General features: G+C 35.3%; 1 protein-coding gene across 3 annotated transcripts in view; it reads right to left on the bottom strand.

The window, feature by feature from the left end:
- ITGB3BP (integrin subunit beta 3 binding protein) overlaps positions 1 to 24008 on the bottom strand; it is a 66644-nt gene that overhangs the window by 36654 nt on the left and 5982 nt on the right. For 2 of the 3 annotated variants that reach the window (XM_063104065.1, XM_063104064.1), the window contains exons 2-3: positions 13368 to 13410; positions 186 to 321 (exon numbers count right to left, since the gene is read on the bottom strand). In XM_063104065.1, coding sequence (XP_062960135.1) covers positions 186 to 321; positions 13368 to 13410 — 179 coding nt within the window. The remainder of the gene's footprint in view (positions 1 to 185; positions 322 to 13367; positions 13411 to 24008) is intronic. The other variant, XM_063104066.1, reaches the window with a different exon arrangement.

A 24008-nucleotide genomic window follows, 5' to 3' on the forward strand; every position in this document is an offset into this window, starting at 1 on the left:
AAGTGCCTAGAAAGTTTACATTTATATCCAAAGTAATAACTACATTCTAGCCTTTTCTATGTTAAATTCTTTGAGAGAAGAGAAAAATCAGCTGAAGCAAGATCCATATATTATTAAATCAAAATCTTGATTTAGCCAATAACTAGAAAAATCTTACAGTAAGTGGAAAAGAATGTTCAACTAACCATCTGATGGTCCATTTCTGTGCTCTTGTTCTTTAGAGCTTGTGGGAGAAGCAAATGGGCTCATCTGACAAGTTCCAGTTGTTGGAGAATAAGTTATAATTCTTTTCTTCCTTGTGATTTTTGAAGAATCAAATGACTGGAAATAAATAATTTGGGACAGAAATACTTAAGTTTAGTTACAGATCTTTGAAAATACCTTTAAAAACTCAGCAAAATTTAAACTGATACTTGTTTCGTTGTTCTTTCTTTTCAGATTTCAAATATACTCAATTATCACCATCAAAGTAAACACCATTCTTTCAAATTAGGTAGATTTTTCAGCTCTCTGCAATAATTACGGCATCTCAATTTAATATTTATGAAATGTTAACATTAAAGTATTATTTTAATGGTATTTCCAAACAGAGATTGCTGACTGTCCCAATCACATCCTGACTTGCTTTCAGCTGAACGTGAAGTATAATTATGTGGGCAATGTCAGGAAAACTCTCAGAGGTGCCTAATACTAAGAGTCATAAGGAAATCCTAGGAAGGATCAGTGCAGTCCTTAACCTTCACAAAGTGTTCTGACACAGTATCTTACCTTAATAATAACCAAAATAATATCAAAACAATTGAGTCTGGCATTTAAGGCCTTAGAAAATTTGGCCTATCCCACACAATTCTCTGCAGCTTCCTCTTTTGTGTTCCCATAGGCACTGTGCACACCTTTTACTGCAAGTAACATATAGTGATTTTTTACATTTCTGTCTGCCCCATTAGAATTTGCTCCTGAAAATAAGTACCATTTTTTTCATCTTTGTACCCTAGAGAACTCAAAAATATGTGAGATATAGATGACATAAAAGGAACAGTCCAGTAAAGTTGGCCACGCTACTCTACTCAAAATATTCTCATTTGTTCACTAGTTCATTCATCCAATATTCACTGGTACCTACAGTTTGTCACTAGGCTATGCACATTTGGGCTCATATCATTCTGTGATCTCAGTGTGGAATGTTCTCTTTCTTATCTTCCCCAAGACCTAGTCTTTCTTTAGTTTAGGTCCTCATTCATGATCCACTTCCTCTGAACATCCATTATCATACTATTGTTTGTTTTCCTGAACTCCCCTGAAGTTTGTTTTCCATAATGCTTACTGATCACCCAGTATTGCTAACTAATGTGTACAAAGAAATACAGCAAATCGTTTTGGCCTCAAGGAGTGTCTACAAAAAGTTAAACAGCAGAAAAGAGGTCTTAAGTCAGTATGTGTGCTACAGAAATTCAGAGAAAAGGGAAAATCAAAGTGGGCTGCAGTAATCTGTCACAGAAGGATTGCTGTGAGGGGGAAGGGTAAGGCTTAGATAAGAGAAAATAAAAGGAATGAAAAACCTGAAATTTAGAGGTGGAACAGACAGCACAGGATGGATCTAGGGGATAAAACAAGTCTAAAGGCTCATATGTTGCCAACATGGTAGAACTAAACTTTAGCTTAGCGGCTGACTTGAAATAGTTATGTAATTCTGCATAATTAGCTATTCTTTATTATTAAGACAACCATGGCAGAAATTGTGGCTGTGTCACCTTTTCAATAATCTTGATATTAGTTCCAGAATCTATAGTATCAAAAAAATTTTTTTAACAGTTAAGATTTTAAATGAAAAATACTTCTTTTTATTGGTGAACAAAAGGCATTTCATACTTGATTTTGTGTATCCACAGTAACCACATATGTAACCAATATCTTTTAAAAAAATCAATCTATAATATCAAGTTACAACTCTAAGGCAATCTTTTTTGTAGGGTGAAAGGGTTTTAAGTCTCTTTATCAGGTGGTAACTATTACCTCTCCATCTTTAAGTTTTCACCTGTTTATATGAATTCAGTCATAAACTATGACATTTACCCAATCCCTACTCTGCTTTTCCAAGAATTTATTGCCCCAAACTATTTCACTGTGTATGTACAAGAAATGAAAGTCACTACCCTAATGTACATTTATGTCAATCTGTTTTCCTATTTTCACCAGAAAATTATTTTATCCAATTGCCAAATGTCTAAACACTGCAACTGTAGACTACATTTCTCCTTGAAAACAATTTTCTAGCTTTCAGAAAATAACTCTCTGTGTGTGCATGTGTATTTTTTTGCCTCAGTTAAAAAATACTGAGGCTTCTCTTTTTTTCTTTTTTTGGTCATTTGCGTTGGTTAAAAAAAAAAGTCTGTCTATAACTACTATACATAGAGGGAAAACTGAAAATTTACCTTTATTTATTATCCCACTAAATGTCTTCAGTAAACAATGCATTTTTATATATCTGCCCTATTGGTACACAAAAGGCATAACCTTACTTCCCTAAGTTTTCTTTCCCTCAAAGTTTTATCAAGGTCCTCTAACTTTTAATGTCTGAAGATGCTTAAAAGTGATACTAGAATCTACCTAAAGGGCCGAGCCCGTGGCGCACTTGGTAGAGTGCTGCGCTGGGGGCGCGGCGACGCTCCCGCCGCGGGTTCGGATCCTATATAGGACTGACCGGTGCACTCACTGGCTGAGTGCTGGTCACGAAAAAACGACAAAAAAAAAAAAAAAAAAAGAATCTACCTAAGAATTCCCATTCTGCCATCCCCAAACTTTGAAGGATTTGGCCTACTCATCAGTCTCCCAGAAGAGTAAAGAACACTGAAATTTGAGAGAAGACTGAGCAACTAATTGAGAAGTCATCATTCTTTCCACTCAGCAAGGATGGTGCTACTTACCAGAGCCTTTAGAAAAAGAGGAAGAAAAAGTGAGAGGGATAGATTTGACTAGAAAAGGGAAAGGATTTAGAATGCAAACAAATTGTAAAGAAATAGATGTCATAACCACTTCTATAATAATTTACAACTGCTTCTAATATTTACTGACTCCTTAGAGATATTTAACATCACTAATAAACAAGAAAAAGCCATGTTCTAAGATTCTGTCATGATCAGCCCAAATGCCACTGTATATTATGTAAGGAGGTCAAACCTTGTACATTAACAAAACTAAAATTTGGGAATTGATTTTTCTGTCTAAAAAAAATAAATCAATATTCTCTCTATAATTTCAAATAGATATGACATTCTTCTTCAATATTTTTCACAAATTGTAGCTTGCTTCGTCACCTTGTTTAAAGCATATTCTACCAGAAAGGTACCTGCACTTTATTGATTTTTTACCTATTATAAACAGTCTAGAAAGTACTTACTAAGGGTTCTTTCAGGATGAAATATGAGATATAAAGGATCTGCCATTATTATTATGAACTACTAGATTATGTTGTCACTGAAATATTTAGAACACAGGTACTGTAAGTATTTGGACAACCAGAAACAAAGGGCAGCCAACATGAGATCATTCTTTATAACTTTATACCGGTTAATTAGTTATTGGGATGTACTGCCCAAGATATAATTATTATGCACTACTAGTACTAATTATGGAATTTATATCAGAAAACTCTAAACACTAGCTGCCTCAGGACTTTTCACAATTTGGGCCTAGGGTTCCCAGAAGAGTGCTAGATATCAACGAACTTAGCTGTCACAATTACCATCCTTAATGGTTCTAAAAATGCTGAGTTTCGTTGTTGTTTTTATGGTAGCTATGGAGAGCAAAAGCATTTTGTACTTATCTCAGTGATCTGATAGGAATAGCAAGGAAAGAATATGACCAATATATTAGACCTGTGTTTGATACACAGAGCTACATACATTTGTTAAAACTCATTGAATTGTATACTCAAGATTTGTGAATTTAATGATATGTAAATTTCACCTTGATAAAAAAATGTTAACAGGAGAAATAAAATGTTGGCTAAAAATGTTGATACACCGACTTTCCTATTTATGTTCATTATTCTTCCACCATTTAAAGATATTAAAATATTAATTTTAATATTAAAGATATTATTATCCTACTGTTACTCTATTGTGCTGTAATCCTCAATAGTTTTTTATAAAATATTTTCATGGCTGTTTCCCATGATGTCTTCATAGATTTTCATATTTTTCAGATGAGGTGAATTCTACCCCATATACAATTTTTTTGTTTACTGAATTCCGCCCCAGATATAATTTTTTTTTTATGGAGTTAGGTTCAATAAAATCCACAGATCTTGTTCAGCGTGATGAGTTCTGACAACTGTATACACCAATGCAACCACCATCCAAGATATACAACATTTCAATCATCCCAGAAGGTTCCCTTGTATCCTTTTCTAGCCAATTCCCACTTCCCAACCCAGAAGCAATCACTAATTCCTATAAACACACAAAATTTTTCCCAGTCTTGAACTTCATATAAATGAAGTACATAACTTCTGTGTTTAGCTTCTTTTGCTTAACATGCTTTGAGGGCTCTACATTGTTGCATGTTATAGTAATGTGTTCCTTTTTATTGTTGAGTAGTATTCCTTTGTTTAAACATAACAGAACTTGCTATTTCATTTTCCTATTTGGGTTGTTTCCTGTTTGGGGCTATTATAAATTAAGTTGCTAAAACATTCTTGTACACATCTTTTTGTATATATATGATTTTATTTCTTCAGTGGTACCTAGGAGTGGGATTTCTGTGTTACAGGAGAAATATTGGTTTAATTTTATATATATAAAATAAAAGCTAAAGAGTTTCCCCAAGTGTATCATTTAAAACCTCCATCAATGTATGAGAATGCTCCACATTCTCACTAACCTTTATTTAGTTAGTTTTTGTTTGCTTTAGCCATGCTAGTGGGTTAAATAGTAACCATTCTGTTTGGTTGTCACTCTAGCTATTCTAGTCTGTGGGAATGGTATCCTTTTGTGGTTTTAATTCGTATTTCTGATGATTAATGATACTGAACACTTTTTTATGTGCTAATTGTCCATTTATGTATTTTCTTTTGTGAAATTTCTTTTCAAGTTTTGCATTTTCATTGGATTGTCTTTTTATTGTTTATTTATATATTCTGGATACAAGTCTGTCAGATATACGCACCTTACAAATATTATCTTCTAAATCTATGGCTTGCCTATTCATTTTCTTAATGGTGCCTTAAAAAAAAAATTATCAATATTCAATGTCATTGATTTTCGTGTCCCTTTACCAATTCTTCCTTTCCTCTCTCCCTCTCTCCCTCCCCCTCATCAACATCATATCTGTTCACTTGTCTTAAGTTCAAGGAATTGTGTTTGTTGTGTCTTCTTGATGAGCAGAAATTTTTAATTTTGATGAAGTCCAATTTACCAACGTTTTCTTTTGTAGATAGAATTTTTTGTCTTAAGAAATTTTGCCCACTCGAGGATCACAAAGATAGTTTCTTATGTTTTTTTCCAGAAACTTTATACTTTTGCCTTCACTTTAGACCTATGATCCTTCTTTGATTAATTTTTGTATATGAAGTGAGATATGAAGTATATAAGAATTCTGTATATGAGTAAGAATTTTTGTATATAAATTTTGCACATGAAGGGTGGTTAATGCTTCTTTATATGGATACAATTTATTAAAGACTTTCATTTTTCCTATTGAATTGACTCAGAATTTTAAAATGTTTAACAAATTTGGGCCGAGCCCGTGGCGCACTTGGTAGCGTGCTGCGTTAGCAGCGCGGCGACGCTCCCGCCGTGGGTTCGGATCCTATATAGGAATGACCGGTGCACTCCCTGGCTGAGCGCCGGTCACGAAAAAAAAAAAAAAAATGTTTAACAAATTTAGTCAACTGCTAAAGATAATATGAAACAAAAACAGTATTAGAAATAAGATTTTCCAAAAAAAAAAAAAAAGAATGAAGATTTATGAAGCATTTAAACAATTATAGTAATGGGAAAACAGCTGTGATAGATATATGGAAGGTGTGCTAGACAAAGTCAGAAAGCCTGAGCTCATACAATGCTTTTGGTGCTTTGTAGCTATGCTATCATGAGCACACCACTCACATGAACTTCAGTTTCCTCATTTAACTAATATATTGCCTCACTTGACTAGTGAAGACTAGAAAAAGTAGAATGAAGTTGGTAGGGGGCAGCTGGTGCTCCATGTATCTCAGGCCAGGATCCACAGCATTACACTCGCTTCCTTCTTGGTGTGGGGAAGGAATGAAGGCAAAGGAATTCCAATCATCCTATTCAAAAACAAATGAGGGCTTTTGTGGAAAATCTTCCTAGAACCTCCATGCTTTTATCTGAGGCTCCACACCCACAATCTTCAGCTTTTGAAAGTGGCCTGGAGAGGGAAATTGTTTTCCTTTTAAAGAGGGATACATAATAATATTTCCTATGCCAGAATGAAAAGATTAAGCATGAAATCAGATTGATGGACCCAATCCAAAAGCCACTACATTTTGTGGGAGGGAATTTCTCAGGTCCATTAGGGCAGAGCTTTTCCACGTGACTTCTCATAACCCATTCTTGGGACAGGGGGCTTGGAACTGTTCCAAGCAATGGTGATGACAGGCAAAAGAAGTGGCTGGGGAACAGCCACAGATCTGCAATCCCTAAGCTTGCTCTACCCCATTCTAGGTGACTATGGTTTTACTTATTTGCTATTTTGGATAACTGCATCTTGGTTCCCACTTTCTCCAGGAGGCCAACTGAACTAGATAAGTGCAAATAATGTATCTTGTGCATTTTAACGTTTTCCTCCTTAATATACATACTTCAGTTTTGTATTTTTGCATATTTTAATCTAAGGACCTGATTCCTATACTCTATTCTCAGGTACACGAGCAATCTCAGGGATAATTTGGAAGCAGCGTATCTTTGGCAGTAATTATCTCAGGGATAATTTACACAGCAGGAATAATTTTTATTGTTTTATCACCACAAAGAACAACTACTTGGAGTATATGGCCTACTGAACTACCCCCTTTTTGCCAATAAGAGCTGGCTTTTCTACCACAGTACCTTCTTGAAACTCCTTCGGCTTGATAATGTTTCATGGAAGACTTGGTTTTAGTCAGTTCATCCCACGACTTGATCTCCTACTAGAAGACTGGAAATTAGTATGAATAGGAAGGTGGTGCAGAGAGGTTAGAGCCTGTGCAGGTGAAGGACCCAGAGAGGAAACCAAGATTAGATGAGGTTGTCTACATATGTAACAAAGGATTATTATCACAAATCTCTAATCCTAGGGCATGGGACTTGCTTCACCAGATCCATCTTTCGCTGAGATTAAGAGATTAAACTGGGCCTACCATACATGACGAACGCGCATGCGAGTGTGAGTGTGAGTGTGAGTGTGTGTGTGTGTGTGTGAGTGTGTGTGTGTGTGTGTGTATCAGACTTGGTAAGCATAGGTCTTTAGACTGGTATGTCTGTACCCATATGTGCTGCCCAGGAATGAAGCAAGGACTAAAATCCTTAACCTTAATTCTGGACTTTTCTTGCCTGGCTTCTAGAGAGACCCATTAGTGAGGGCTTTGGACGTATCTGGAGCCATTGTCCTGCCCTGCTGCAGTAGTGACTGTAGTGTTACAGAAGCTAAAGAGAATGGGGGTTTCATTTATATGCTGAGAGATCACTATAAACTTACATCACTGTGCTGAAACAGGGCAAATGCAATAGAACATACTGGGTGGGTGACGTGTGACTAATCCTGGGTTGGAAACCAAGAAAGGGAAGATAAATCTATCTAAATACCTCAGGAACTTTTACAAAGGTGCAAAAAGCTTATGTCAAAGTGGCCAGAAGATTGATTAACAGGAGACTAACAAGTGTAATTCCCTGTTAATGTTAGAAACCAAAGCTTTGTGCAAAATTTTGAATTTACAAGGATGGAAGGACAGAGGGTAGGAGAGTATGTACCTCTCTGTTTTTTCCCTGATCACTTTCTCTCATTCCTGAACTACAGGAAACTGAGTTCCCTTGGGCTTTGGTGACCCTATCCCTGTGTTTATTTGATAGTTGATTTGCTGTACTGCGTACTTCCTTTCCCTTCTGCTACACATGCTAACCCTTTCCATCTCCTCTTTTCTTCAAAAAAATACAATGAATAAATATAGACTTATTGGCAAAGGAAAAAAAAAAGAAGACATAACAATTATAAACATACATATACCTAACAAGAGAGCCCCATAATATATGAAACAAAAACTGGCAGAATTGAAGGGAGAAATAGAAATTCAACTATAATAGCTGTAAATTTGAGTACCCAACTTTCAGTAATGATTAGAACAACTAGACAAAAAATCTGCAAGAAAACACAAGACTTGAACAATATTACATACCAACTCAACCTAAAAGACATCTACAGGATCCTCCAACCCAAAACAGCAGAATACACATTCTTCCTGATTGCACACATAACATTCAGCAGATAGACAATGTTACGACATTAAATAGGTCTCAATAAATTTAAAAAGACTGAAATCATACAAAGAATGTACTCTGACCACATGGAATGAAGATAAAAATTAATGACAGAAGGAAATTTGGAAAACACACACATATGCAGGGATTAAACAACACATTCCTAAATAAACAATGAGTCCAAGAAGAAATCAAAATGAAAATTAGAAAGGACATTCAGAATGAAAATGAACGTACAAAAATTTATGGGATGCAGTGAAAGCAGTACTCAAAGGGACACTGACACCTATAAATACCTACATTAAAAAAGAAAGCTCTCAAATCAGTAAACTAACATTCCACTTTAAGAAACTAGAAAAAGAAACTAAGCCTGAAGCAAGCAGAAAGAAATAAATAATAAATATTAAAGAGAAAACAAGCGAATAAAGAATAATAAAGAATAAAAAACAATAGAGAAGATCAACGAATCCAAAAGTTGATTCTTTGAAAAGATCAACAAAATTGACAAATCTTTAGTTACATGGAAGGAAGGAAAGAAAGAAGAAAAAGAAATAAAGGAAGGAAAGGAAGGAGGGAGAGACAGATTCAAATTACTAAAATCAGGGGTGAGAGGGGATATTACTACTGACCTTGCAGAAATAAAAGGGATTATAAAGGGATACTATGAACAATTGTATGCTAACAAATTAGATAACCTGGATGAAATAGACAAATTCTCAGAAACACAAAACCTACCAATACTGAAATATGAAGAACTGGAAAATCTGAATAGATCAATAGCAAGTAATGAAACTTAGTTAATGTTCAAAAAATTTCCAACAAAGAAAAGCCCAGGACCACATAGCTTCAATGGTGAATTCTATCAATGTTTAAAGAATTGACACCAACTCTTCTCAAATTCTTTCAAAAAATAGGAGGGAACACTTCCTAACTCATTCTATAAGGCCAGTATCCATCAGTATCCCTGATGCCAGAACCAAAGACATCACAAAATAACTACAGGCCAACATTCCTTATGAATATAGATACAAAAATAGCAAGTTGAAACCAGCAGCATATAAAAAGGATTATACATCATGACCAAGCGGAAATTATCTCATGGATGCTCTAGGATACAAGAACCAATCCATGTAATACACCATATCAAGAGATTAAGGAAAAAACACACATAATCATCTCAATAGAGGCAAAAAAAAAAAGCATTTGGCAAAAATTCCTTTCATGATAAAAACACTCAACAGACTAGGAATAGAAGGGAACTTTCTCAATCTGATAAAGAGCATCTGTGAAAAACCCACAGCTAACATCATACTTACTGGCAAAAGACTGGATGCTTTGCCCCTAAGATCAGGAACAAGACAAGGATGTCTGCTTTTGCCACTTCTATTTAGCATTGTTCTAGAAGTTCTGGCCAGAGCAATAGGCAAGAAAAAGAAATAAAAGGCATCAGATTAGAAAGGAAGAAGTAAAACTATCTCTACTTGCAGATGACATGATCCTATGTATGGAATATCCTAAATAATCTACCAAAAAAAAAGCACCCAAAATTATTAAAGGTAATAAATGAGTTCAGCAAAGTTGCAGGATACACAATCCATACATAAAAATCAGCTGCATTTCTATACACTAGTAAGAACCAATCTAAAAATGAAATTATACAATAATTTCATTTATAATAGCATGAAAAAGAATAAAATACTTAGGAATAAATTTAGCCAAAAAAGTATAAGACTTGTATACTGAAAACTATAAAACACTGTTGAAAGAAATTAAAGATCTAAATAAATAGAAATATTACTCATGGTCATAGTTTGGAAGACTTACTATTGTTAAGATGGCAAATTTCCCAAACTGATCTGCAAATTTGATATAATCCCTGTTGAAATTCCAACTGCAGGGGATAGCCAGTAAGCTCACTTGGTTACAGTGTGGTGTTGGTAACACCAATGTCAAGGGTTCAGATCCCTACACAGGCCAGCTGTCAAAAAAAAAAAAAAAAATTTCCAACTGCTGTTTTGTTTGTTTGTTTGTTTGTTTGTTTTTTTCAGAAATGGATGAGCTCATCCTAAAATTCATATGAAATTGCAAGGGATATAGACTAGCCAAAGCAATCCTGAAAAGAACAACAAAGTTGGAAGACTCACACTTCTTGATTTCAATTTTATAGTAATAAAACTTTTTTGGTTTTGAAAACTTACAGTAATCAAGACAGTGTGGTAGTGGTGTAAGGACAGACATGTAGATGAATGGAAGCAATCACAAATAGCCACATATTGTATGATTCTATTTACAGAATAGGCAAATCTATAGAGACAGAAAGTTGATTAGCAGTTGCCAGGGGATGGGGGAAGGAGGAAATGGGGACTAACTGCTAATAGGTACAAGGTTTCTTTTTGGGGTGATGGAAGTGTTCTGGAATTAGATAGACAAGTAATAATCAGACAGAGCAGTGCCTTACTAATAGTAACGGAGTAATCTAGACTGGGTATGTATGTACCAATTAGCAAACCTCCCGAAAAACCTACACCATCGCTCCTCCGGGCAGCAAGTCCACTGAGTTGGCCTTAGTAGGAAATATGCTCCTTCCCTTCCCATCTGTAGCTCCTACTTCTTCCATCCCCTCTCTGAGGCAACCTGAAACTGGATCAAGCTGGTTAGGTATATGGCCAGGTAGCTAGCTGTCCCTATAAATTCATCTGGACTGCAACCAGCAAACAGTTTGTAATAAATAATTCATCTTTTTTCCTGAAAATCCATCTAGAAACAGTTCATGGAGGGCAACAACTCAAGCAGCCCAAATATTGTAGATGATGATAAACTGGAACCTTCTTTACCTCCTCACAACACCCAATGATTTCGGAGGTTCAGCAAATAGTGGTACTTGCAGTGTACATTTTGTATATTATAGGAAGGACACAGCGGATGATCCATATCTCCACTTCCCCCATCAGAAGAGTCACAAGGAAACATTTGCAGCCTTGCCCAAACATCACGGAGCGTTAATTTCCATGAAGCTCTCTAGATGCATTGGGAACGCTGGGAGTTGGGAGTTTCAAACATCTCTGGGACAGGAAACAGCAAAAGCTTAGGATGAATAGGATCTACTTCAACTAACTGGCATGTAAGGGCCACCTCCTTTCCTTAGACACCAGTCTTCTTCCTTTAGCATTATACTGGTAAGGCAAAATGACCACAAAGTTATTACTAGTTCCTCTATAGCTTCACAACAATTAAGTACTCCTAGAACTATAGGTATATGTTTTGAATGTCTGATTTGCTTTTGGATTTGCTAAGGCAGCCTCAATGGGATCACAGACGATGGGGGAAGCTAACTGGGAGCCAGGATACTTCAGGGCTAAGTTGTTACTGTGGTGGATGGAAGCATATAAGTAGCCAAGAAAAGAAATCCAGACTCAACATCAGAATAGAACAAATGCTGTCAGATCTAAGATGTGAATATAGAGGTAAAAACAGATGATGAGGCAAGAGTTCAAAACTTGAAAATATCAAAATTAGGTAAGGAAACAAGAAAAATGTGAAGAAAGGCCCAGATGAGGATGCTGGGAACATGCTTTGAGCAGTAGTAGCCATGTGATACCAAGCTAAGTCAACTGGTTTAAAGGTACAGAACTGGGCCAAACACAACAATGTATTTTTCTAACAGGATATTAGCTGTGGCACTGACTACCTCGACAAATCCTCATCTAAAGAAAAAAATGGACAGATAGCATGCTATGACAATTATACTTCATGAAGAGAAAGAATTCTGAAATGGTCATTATTTTCCATTCAAACAATGTTACCATCTCCCAAAGAACAGCTCTGGGGCAGGAAAGAACAGCATTTCATTTTAAGCTGGACTACTCATCTACCAAAATACCATTCTGACCAAAGAAACAGATGCAGAATTACAGTCACAGCTGCATTCTGCACAGAACAAGTTGGATAATGGTACTCTAAATTGCTAATTACACTGTTAACGATTTTTTTAGTGTCATTGCAGTATTTTGCCACCTTTGTTTAAATTTTTTTTTAAAAAGCAACTAGGAAGTTTTTTAAATGGTAAATTTTTGTTTTGTTAAATACCACTGAGTCTTCCAAAGAGAAAGTCTATATAAAACCCATTTCTTGAAATGGCATTCTCATATTGGATTTTGTAGGAACCCATTTATTGACAACCTATTTGTTTTAATTTACTTTCTCACCAATTTACTTGCATTTTAAGACTACTGAGGTCATAAATATCTCAGTATTAGTGTTTGCATCTACATCCATAGTTGGAATGAAAATATTATAAACTGACATATGTCATGATATGCTGGCACTGGGAATGTGCAATGATTAGATTTACAAAAAGTAATAGCAACAGTACAATTTTATTTTTATTGTGATGACCGTGACGAAATTTATTACAATGCTAGTACTTTGTCATTTAATCCAGGCCAGCACAGCTGAGGGAGATAATTACATTTTTAACATAAAAATGATGCTAATGTTTTTATTTAATTTTAGCAGATTATAGTATGTAGGTTAAAGTAAGGCCACTGTTCCCTATTGTTTCCTGTATATTTGTGGCAGAATTTTTTTTCCCTACAAATAGAGCACTAATTTCCACTAAATTATTTCATCTGGGTTTCTAAATAAAATTTGCTTCTTAAGAATTACCTCAAGCTGGCCAGAAATTTGCTCCTTAAGTAACACCTCAAGCTGGCCAGAAACTTACAAAAATTAGATTTACAAAAAATATTTTATATGCAGAAAATGGTGTATCAATAAAGATTATGTCACATTTTTTGATAATTTTTGTATTTATCAAGGTAAATCAGTAGTTAAAATTAAAAACACAATCTTATCATCCAATCACAAACTCTAAACTAAGTAAATACTTACATTTTCTTCTAACAGACCATCCAATTTCAGTGATCTTCTAACACTGCGAACAAAATATTTAAAGAAATCTCAGATTTCACATGCCTTATTTTAAATAGCCAAATATTTAAAGGTAAGATACATAAACAAAGATTTGAAATTACTTTGGCCAACTAATTTTCATACTATTTATTAGAGCAGAATACCACATGAAAAAAGCAATTATTTATTACAACCTGTCTGTTTTAAATAACACATTTCAACATGGAATTACGTCCTCGTTAGTATAGTGGTGAGTATCCCCGCCTGTCAACATGGAATTACAATTAGATATTTAAATGAATCACTTTTTAAAAATATATGTGGTTTTATATACATGGACTACTATACAATTTAAACATTAAAGTCACATTGTAAAAAGTCTCAGTAAAAAATCAGTATAGTTGTCTGCATTAAAATACCACTAATAAAAAATTATACATAACTTACATACCTTCAATGGAGATGTTGAAAGTATATTATTTGCAGAAATAATGTACTAGGTGTTAAAGGTATGAGCAAGGTGAAAAAAGTTTTTTGCACTTTACTAAAGCTTTAAACATGATTAAATGCAACCAGACTATGACTTAGCTGAGGAACAGATGCTCTATTTCTTTATAAGTCCCCAATCCATAAGAAACTATTTTTTGTTTCCTTCACTAAACTGATTCAGGAACATGCCAGGCTCTCTCTGTGCAAAATGTGTTCTGCTAAACTGGATGCCCAGCTGTTGGTGACAATGCTTAGAAAGGAAAGCTGAATATTTATAATTCTTTATTTCGTACAGCTGTCTTCTAAAGAGCAGTCATCAACATTTTATTGAATGCAGGCTAAATGCTCAAAGGAGAAAAAGGTCGATATAAATTAAAACTAGTTTTCCCAGTGACAAACGCAGTGTTAAAAGTAGTTCCTAGATCCATGAGAAATAGAAATAAAATTATTTAAAATATTAAAGAATTAGAGCACAAAGTAAAAGACTGAGTTATAAAGGCTGTATTATAGAAACCAAAAAAAATTTTGCATAGATCCTAGAAAATGACTATTCATAAATAACTGATTTACAAAAAACAGGAACAAGAAGAAACAGAAGAGATGATCAATCTAAGAAAATTACCGTGCAGTAAATGTTAAACACAAAAATTTAATCTATCTAAAAAGGGTTTACTTAATTTTGCTATCATATCTACATTAGCCTATCACAACATTATTTCTTGAGATTAATTAAATTTAAGTAATTATATCTTTTAGAAATCCACTTAAAATCAATTTAATGTAAATTCACAATGAAGCAAGAAGAGAACAGAGGTATGAACAAATAAAAATGGCAGATAATTTTAAAACGTATTTATATTTAGCTTTGGAATTGCCCTATATGGGTGTGTGAGATGTTTTGGTATTTATAACATTTCATAAGTAGAAGTAAAAAAGTTACACAGTACAATATTTCTTACCCTTTGTTTCTAAATGCTGTTAAGATCAATACTATCTTTTAGAAGGACACAAACCTCACCCTGATATTAATTATTCAAAATAGTATTACCTTATTATCAATGGTTAATTTTTAGAGAAAGTAATTAAATGTTTAGATTTAAATGGCTTCCAAACTGGGTCCTAGGTTGATCTAAGAAGCCCAAGGAAATACATAAAAGTAAATGAGAAAGTGAGCTGAGTTAAAATAGGCTGTCATCTCCCACTTTAACTAGGTTTGGTGAGAATCTAAAAACATGAGTTATTGAAGGTAATGTAGTTTAGATAATTCAGGCATCTAATAACCAAAAGCTGATAATATTTACCAGATTCCTAAAAAGACTTAATAGACAAGACTGGAAGAAATCTAAGAAATCACTTAATTCAGCCAACAGGGAAAAGAATTTGTACAACTTGCCTACTGTCACACATCTTGAGGGACAGAAACTGAGATCTTCGGTCCTGTGCATAATAAATCTTTGTTGAATCAAGGCAGAGAGAATTAAAGGAGGAGTAAAGAAGAGCAAACCTACTACAGAAATTTATGACCATCCATTCTTAGAACTGGGCCCACTGTCAAGATATCAGTCACTAAATTAAGCACCCACTATATGCAAGGAACTCTACCCATGAACAACTGTAATACAAGCATGAGATGATGGATTAGGATGATGTTAATAGGAACACAGAAGAGATGGATAAGATATATAAAGGAAGAACAGGCAAAACTTGATTAGGCATATAAGTATTTTCCTAAAATATTTACTCATTTGCTACCAGCATTAGTTAACAAATAAAAGTGATACCTTTCTCATAGTTCTGTAAAGTTATAAGCAGCAATTCCTGTGGCTACTATCTTGGTCTTAAAAAAATGGGCACACAAAAATGGGCAAAGGACTTGAATACATATTTCTCCAAAGAAGATACACTGGTGGCCAATAAGCACATGAAAAGACGCTCAACATCCTTAATCATTAGGTAAATGCAAATCAGAACCATAATGAGATACCACTTCACACCCATTAGGATATCCACTATCAAAAAAAAAAAAAAAAAAAAAAAACAGAAAATAACGAGTGTTGGTGAGAATGCGGAGAAACTGGAAACCTTGTGCACTGCTGGTGGGAATGTAAAATGATGCAGCAGTTGTGGAAAACAATATGGCAGTTCCTCAAAGAAATGAAAATAGAATTACCATATGACCCAGCAATTTCACTTCCCAAAAGAATTGAAAGCTGGACAGGAACAGATATTTGCACACCAATGTTCATAACACTATTGTTCACAATAGCCAAAAGGTAGAAGCATCCCAAGTGTCCACTGACAGATGAATGAATAAACAAAATGCAGTATATACATAAAATGGAATATTATTCAGCCTTAAAAAAGGAAGGAAATTTAGCATATACTACAACATAGACGAACCTTGAGGACATTATACTTAGTAAAGTAAGCCAGTCACAAAAGGACAAACACTGTATGATTTCACTCATGCAAGAGTAGTCTTATTCAGAGAGACAGCAAATAGAATGGTGGTTGCTTGGGGCTGAAGGAAGGAAGAAATGGAAAATTACTGCTTAATGAGTACAGAGTTTCAGTTTTGCAAGATGAAAAAAGTTCTGGAGATAGATGGTGGTGATGCACGACAATGTGAATGTATTTAATGCCACTAAATTGCACACTTAAAAATGGTTAAGTGGTAAATTTAATATGATGTACATTTTAGCACAATTTTAAAATAATTTTTTAAATGGACACCTACCTATTGTATCCTAATTACCTCCCTCTTACGAGTAACCTCCATTCTCGGTGACTTCTCACTTCCCACTTGCCCAAATTTCCACCTTTGTCCATTAATTAAAATGTTATATTCCATCTTTAGGTGTACTGGGTTTAGGTTCACTGGGATCAAAATTCTGTTGCTACCAAGATTACTACTGTGAGAATTTTAAAAAGATAAAAAACATCTGACATGCAATTTTATATCAACAGGTGAGAAAGTAACTACGTTTGTAGAATTAACTATATTATTTTCTAAGACTATACTCCCCTATTTATTTAGCTTAACACATAGTAGTATACTAAACAGGATTCTCTAATTCATCAGAACAGAACAAGTAAATGAGTTTTATTATAAATTGTTTCTAACATCAGTTACAATATTAAAGAAATTATTCTAGGAAAAAAACTCCAATCATTTGATTCCTAATCAAGAATCAGGAATGACACCTCAGGAGCTCAGAAAATTGATTTGAGGTCCTATTACAGGACCTTTAAAACATGAAATTAAATGCGATTCTGAACAGCAGGAGTGGGGTGGGAGTGGGGAGTGAAGAATAAACTTAGTAAAGCAGATAAGACTCAGGGAGCCTTGAAGCTATGCCAAATTCTTCCCCAAGGTTTGGCAAATCACATAATCTCACTAAGCTTCATAAAGTTGGTAATACTGGCCAGTAAAGTAGTAAGAAATTTCTGAGTAGAAGATAAAAAATATCACTTAGTATTTCAGGGTTTCCATTTACTCTTCACTATAATGGAGATGATAATATTGCCAGCTACCAACTTCACAAGAGTGTTTAGAGGATTACTGAATATGCTTATGAGATCCTTTGATGAAAGGCAATGGCCAAATCCGTATCCCATGTGAGTACTTAAGTGTAAATTGAGATATCTGAATGACTTATTTTCCATTCTATATATGGGTGTGAGCATATATAAAGGGAGAAGAATCTCCTATATCCTCTCTGCATTCTCCTCTTCATTCAAGCCTATGCTTCCTTGTGTTCCAAGTTTCTAGTGGTCACACAAAGTAATCTCTACCACAATATGGATGAGTGGGAACACCACTTAATCACTTGTAGAAATATGGTCATTGTGTGAAGCATTTAAATGAATGATTAATCCTGTTACTCTTGATTAAAAAACTTGCCAAAAACTTTTACCAATTATCAAGCAACATGTATTTATGGTGTCAAAATCTTTCTTTTTCTTTTTTTAAATTTTTATTGAATTGTGATTGTACATATTTTGGGGGTTCAACATTGACATATGTTGGTCAAATCAATATTACTAGCATATATATTGTTACAAATTGTACTCATTCTTTATGCCCCTTGTCCATTCTCTTCCAATCCCCCTCCCCCCTCTGATAACCCTATATTTCTTCTCTCCTTCTGAAAGAGTAATGGTTACTCTGTTGATTTGTTGCCTAGATGATCTGTCCAATGCTGAGAGGTGTGTTCAGGTCCCCCGATATTATTGTAGAGCAGATGCTTCTTCTGTCACTCTGGAATAGGCTTTGTGCAGAGAGACATTCTCTCCTTTTCTTTGGTCTCTGCTGGTTACTCTCCTTGTGTCAATGAACTCCAGTGGCTGGTGGACCATCTGAGTGGTGGCTGTGGCGTCTAGATGCTTTCGTGGCAGCAGTGATTATTGTGGTGGGCCACCCACATGGAGGTGATGTTTTTGGCATGCTCCTTGGCACTGGCAGTGTACCTGGTTGTGTGTGTGTGTGCAGGGGTTCGGTCCCCAGCTCCATGGTTCAGGACCCCGGGCAGGCCCTGAGGCGCTGGCAGTGTGCCTGGGCCAGAACTAATTTTTTTGTCCTTTGCTTACTTCTAAAATGGGGGAACTTCCTGTGGGGACCAGTACTTGAGCGGTGTGGTTGAGCTAAATTGCTGCTTTGCTGCTGATTCCGTAGGGAAGGCTTTTTGTGCAGCTCAGGTTTTAATGGTTGACTTCATAGGTACTTCCAGCTCTTTAGAGACCCAGTGCACCTGGGTTGTGTAGAAACTCTAATCTGAGTCTGGGTCTTTTCATCAAACTGCACCCCATGCAATTCTATATTCCTGACCAGTCTCCTCTGAGTGGTCCTGTGCTGATTGAGGGGCAGATCAGCTGTCCTTGCTGTGCCCCAGTGTTCCCCTGGTGGGCCCATCTCCCCACCACCTGTGCTGCAAATACTTCCCATGGGACGGGCTGTGTGCCAGTCCCTTGCGATGACTCACTGGCCTCTGAGTGGCTCCTTTTTTTCAGTTGTTGTGGCTCCTCGCTCCTATGTGGGTCCACAGGAACCCTATTAGTGGTCTTGCTGTCCTGGGGGCCACAAGGCCCTCTTCTCCCCTGCCACCTCTAAGCAACCTCATCCAAAGGGCACAGCTGTGGCTTTTGCCGGCTCATGCTCCGTGTGCTCAGCAGCTAAAGCCTTAAAGCTGCTGTGCCATGAAATGGTTGGAGCAGTTTTTTCTTTCTCTCATCGTGGCTTCTCTCACCTTCATGCACTTTGTAGGTCTCTCCTCCTCGTCCCTGAGCTCTAGCAGCCCCAGCTTGGCTGTTGTTGCTTTTTTATAGCTGTAAATTGGTTGATTTGTGGGAGAGAGTGACGCTGGGGACTGTCTATTCCGCCGTCTTGACCAGAAACCTTAAAACCTTTCTTATCAAAAGATTAATAGATAATTATCAAAAGAAGTTTTACAGAAGCCAAATGAAAATATTTGGGAATATTAACCCCAGAAGATAAACTGATGGAGGTGAGAAGTTCTTTGGGTTGAATAAAATGAGAGATGCGGGCTGGCCAGTTAGCTCAGTTGGTTAGAGCATGGTGCTGGTAACACCAAGGTCCAGGGTTCAGTCCCTGTACCGGCCAGCTGCCAAAATGAATGAATGAATGCCGTAAGACCATTTCACTGCTAAATGGGTACTCCCAAATACGAACATTTATAGAATATTCACTACTACCTTCTTTCAGAAACTTATATACACATATATCACACATACATACATACATATAAGGAGAACATAAATATGTCCTTCAAAAGTCACTACTAGAAGAGCTCAAATAGGTCTATCAAATTTAAAATGGGACATGGGTGATATTTTATGCACTTTTCTGTATGAACTATATTTCATAACATAAAAATAACAACCCAAAATTAACACTGATCCCTATCCTACCTTTGAGATGCCAACACAATCAATCAGCTCTATGAAGTTTCCCCTAACACTGTCTAGTTTGCACTATGAGGATCCTTCCACTCTACTCCACAGCACTTGTACATGACCTTCTCACTAAACTTAGCATGTTGAATAATCTGTTTGTTTTTCCTTCCTAGACTAGGATATTTATATCATTATTAGCATCTCATCTGTTAACTGATTGGTTGAATTCTAAAAATGCTTGTCTCGTCCATTAAAATTAAAACTCCCAGACAGTAGGATATCTGTTCATATTTGAATCCCCAAAGACTGACACAGTGACTGGCACATAGGTGTAATATAAATTAATGATTTGTTTAATTAATTGCGTTTATGTTTTAAATTAACATGTAGTCTCAAATTCAATATATTTAGTTCCTTCGATTTTCTATGATGCCCTAATTTTTGTGTACTTAAGATAAGTAATTTTGGTTTGAAATTCCAAGATGAGACTTTGCTTTTTTTAAAAAAGACATTTTTGTCAACCATTATTTAATGTGGTTTAAACACAGGTCTTCAAAGGATTTCATATCAACACAGTCTTATCTCCTAAGGTAGTCCCTTGTGTTGATTTGTGTCCTGTCAGTTCTGGAAAAAAATCTAAGCCATAATCTCCAAATATTGCCTCTCCTGCATTCTATCTTTCTGAGACTCTATTAAGTAAATTTTAGATTCTCTTGTTCTATCTTCAGTATTTCTAAACTCGTTCAAATAATTGTTCTCTATGCTGCATTTTTGGCAATTTCTTCAGCTCTATCTTCCAGTTCTCTAGTTCTTCAGTTATGTCTAACCTGTTTAATTACTCCATTAATTTTCTTTTTAACAATTTGGTTTTGGGTAACTTCTTTATTTATTTATTTTTTTTTTAAATTTTATTATGTCAATATACATTGTGGCTGATTATTGCTCCCCATCACCAAAACCTCCCTCCCTCTTCCCTCCCCCCCCCAACAATGTCCTTTCTGTTTGCTTGTCGTATCAACTTCAAGTAATTGTGGTTGTTATATCTTCTTCCCCCCCCGGTTTTTATTTTGTGTGTGTGTGTGTGTGTGTGTGTGTGTGTGTGTGAATTATATATTAATTTTTAGCTCCCACCAATAAGTGAGAACATGTGGTATTTCTCTTTCTGTGCCTGACTTGTTTCACTTAATATAATTCTCTCAAGGTCCATCCATGTTGTTGCAAATGGCAGTATTTCATTCGTTTTTATAGCTGAGTAGTATTCCATTGTGTAGATGTACCACATTTTCCATATCCACTCATCTGATGGTGGACATTTGGGCTGGTTCCAACTCTTGGCTATTGTAAAGAGTGCTGCGATGAACATTGGGGAACAGGTATACCTTCGACTTGATGATTTCCATTCCTCTGGGTATATTCCCAACAGTGGGATAGCTGGGTCGTATGGTAGATCTATCTGCAATTGTTTGAGGAACCTCCATACCATTTTCCATAGAGGCTGCACCATTTTGCAGTCCCACCAACAATGTATGAGAGTTCCTTTTTCTCCGCAACCTCGCCAGCATTTATCGTTCAGAGTCTTTTGGATTTTAGCCATCCTAACTGGGGTTAGTTGGTATCTCAGTGTGGTTTTGATTTGCATTTCCCGGATGCTGAGTGATGTTGAGCATTTTTTCATGTGTCTGTTGGCCATTTGTATATCTTCCTTAGAGAAATGCCTACTTAGCTCTTTTGCCCATTTTTTCATTGGGTTACTTGTTTTCTTCTTGTAAAGTTGTTTGAGTTCCTTATATATTCTGGATATTAATCCTTTGTCAGATGTATATTTTGCAAATATTTTCTCCCACTCTGTTGGTTGTCTTTTAACTCTGTTAATTGTTTCTTTTGCTGTGCAGGTTTTGGGTAACTTCTAATTTTTGTATAATTTCAAACTTTAAGGAGTTCTAAGATTAAGAATTCCTCTTATCCTTTACCCAGATTTACTTGTTTACATTTTTTCCCATTTGCTTTACCATTCTCTTTCTACACACATAATATAATTTATTATAAATGCATATTTTCTGAACTTTTGCGAATAAGTCGGAGACACAGTATACCCTGTGTTTCCATGTGTTTTCCTAACAAGAACATTCTCTTACATGAACATAATTATCAAAATTTATCATTAATACAATATTATTATCAACAGTCCATATTCAATTTTTATCACTTGTCCGAATAATGTTCTTAATAGATAATGTCCCCCCAAGTCCAGGATCCAATCCTGGATCACTCATCACATTTAGTTGTTCCATCTCTTTAAGTTTCTCTTAATCTAGAACAGTTCCTCAACCTTTCTTTGTTTTCATTGGCCCTGACATTTTTCAAGAGCACAGGCCATTTTAATCATTGTAGAATATCCCTCAATTTGGGTTTATGTGTTATTTACCCATAAACAGGTTATGCATTTTTGGAATAAATACCACAGAAGTGATGTTGTATCATTTTGAGGGCAGAACTTGAAGCACATCGTGATGTACTGCAACGTCAGTTATATGAATTTTAATCATTAAGATGTTATCTTCCAGTTTTATCCAATGTAATAAATAAAAAAATCTTATACATAAAGAGCCACTGATAATTTTCTAACTCCTTTTGTATTTATTAGTTAGCATTCTACTCCGAGGAAGAGCTTTCCCTTCTCCTCCCTTTATTCACTTATATCATTATAGTGTCATGGATTTTTATTTTAGCCAATTGATTTTAAGTCATTCCTATCATTTATTTTGATGTTTAACTGTACCAGATTTGGCAATGGGACCATCTCCCCTTCATGCTGGCTACTGTTTACCCCATGTACCTATAATTCTTTGAGCACTTCCTACCTTTCCAGCACAAAAAATTTTTCTCTGCACCAACCTTGGAACCAGCTTTTTCTCCAGTGAGACCTGGTTCTTTTTAATGCACAATGGTATTTAGAAATCAAAATCTGAGCATTAAATGTGTTCATTGCTACTTATGTCATTGCTTATAGGCCCTGTAGGTGGACAGAGATTGAACACACACACAAATTTCTATCTACTTCTATTATCTTTAATATGTATATTTTTAAAATCTACGATTTCATATTAACACCTTCAACACCAAGTCAACATATTTGAAATTCCTCTATCCAAAAGTGAGAAACCTGACTCCTATCATCTGCAATACATTTACTCATTTGCTTAAGCCTAGAATACAGAGACCCGTTTTAGAAGTGCTAACACATACCACTGTACAAAGCAAATCTATCTTAAGTTCAATATTTGCCTAGTATTTTTTATGTAAAATTTATATACAGTGAGCAACACAAATCTTCAGAGTATAGAAGTGAATTTTAACAAAATACATACATCATTATACCCACGCCCTTTTCAAGATACAGAAAACATGAATCACCTGAGAAAGGTGCCTCAAACTCCTTCCAAAGCCATCATCTGTATCATACATAGCTACTTTTCTGATTTTTTTCAACACTGGTTAGTTTTCTCTATTCTAGACTTTCATATGAATGGAATAATATAATATGTACTTATGTCTGTTGTTTTTCTCAGCATAATGATTGTGAAATTCATCCATATTGTTGCATATGTCAGTAGATCACTTGTTTTTTATTAATATTCCATTATATTAATAAGCCATTTGTTTATTCATTCTCCTGTTGATGTACATTTGGTTTGTTTTTAGCCATTATAAGTAAAGTTTCTATGAACAATCTTTCACAAGTTTTTTCTTTCTTAGCTATATTGTATTCACTTCTCTTGGATAAATATATACTGAGAAGTAAAATTGCTGGATCATTGGATAGGTGTATATTTTACTTTAAAAGTAATTGCCAAAATGTCTAGCAACATGCTTATTATCTATTCCTATAACTTCTTTTGTCAAGTATTGATTCAAGTCTTTGGACCTTTACTTTAATGAGGTTTTTGTCTTTATACTGTGAGTAGTAAGGGTTCTTGAATATTCTAAATATAAATTCTTTGTCTGATACATGTCTTGTAACTACTTCCTCCCAGTCAGTTGCTTGAAAATTCATTTTCTTAATGGTACCTTTTGAAGAGAAAAGTTTAAAAATTAGACAAAGTCTAATTTATCATTTTTTTAATGGTTATTGCTTTCTGTGTCTGGTCTGAAACTTTGTCTACCCCAGACTGTAACAATATTCTCATACATTTCCCTCTGGAAACTTTTTACATTTAG

This window comes from Cynocephalus volans, chromosome 8, assembly GCF_027409185.1.
Source record: "Cynocephalus volans isolate mCynVol1 chromosome 8, mCynVol1.pri, whole genome shotgun sequence".
Taxonomy (NCBI): Eukaryota; Metazoa; Chordata; class Mammalia; order Dermoptera; family Cynocephalidae; genus Cynocephalus; species Cynocephalus volans.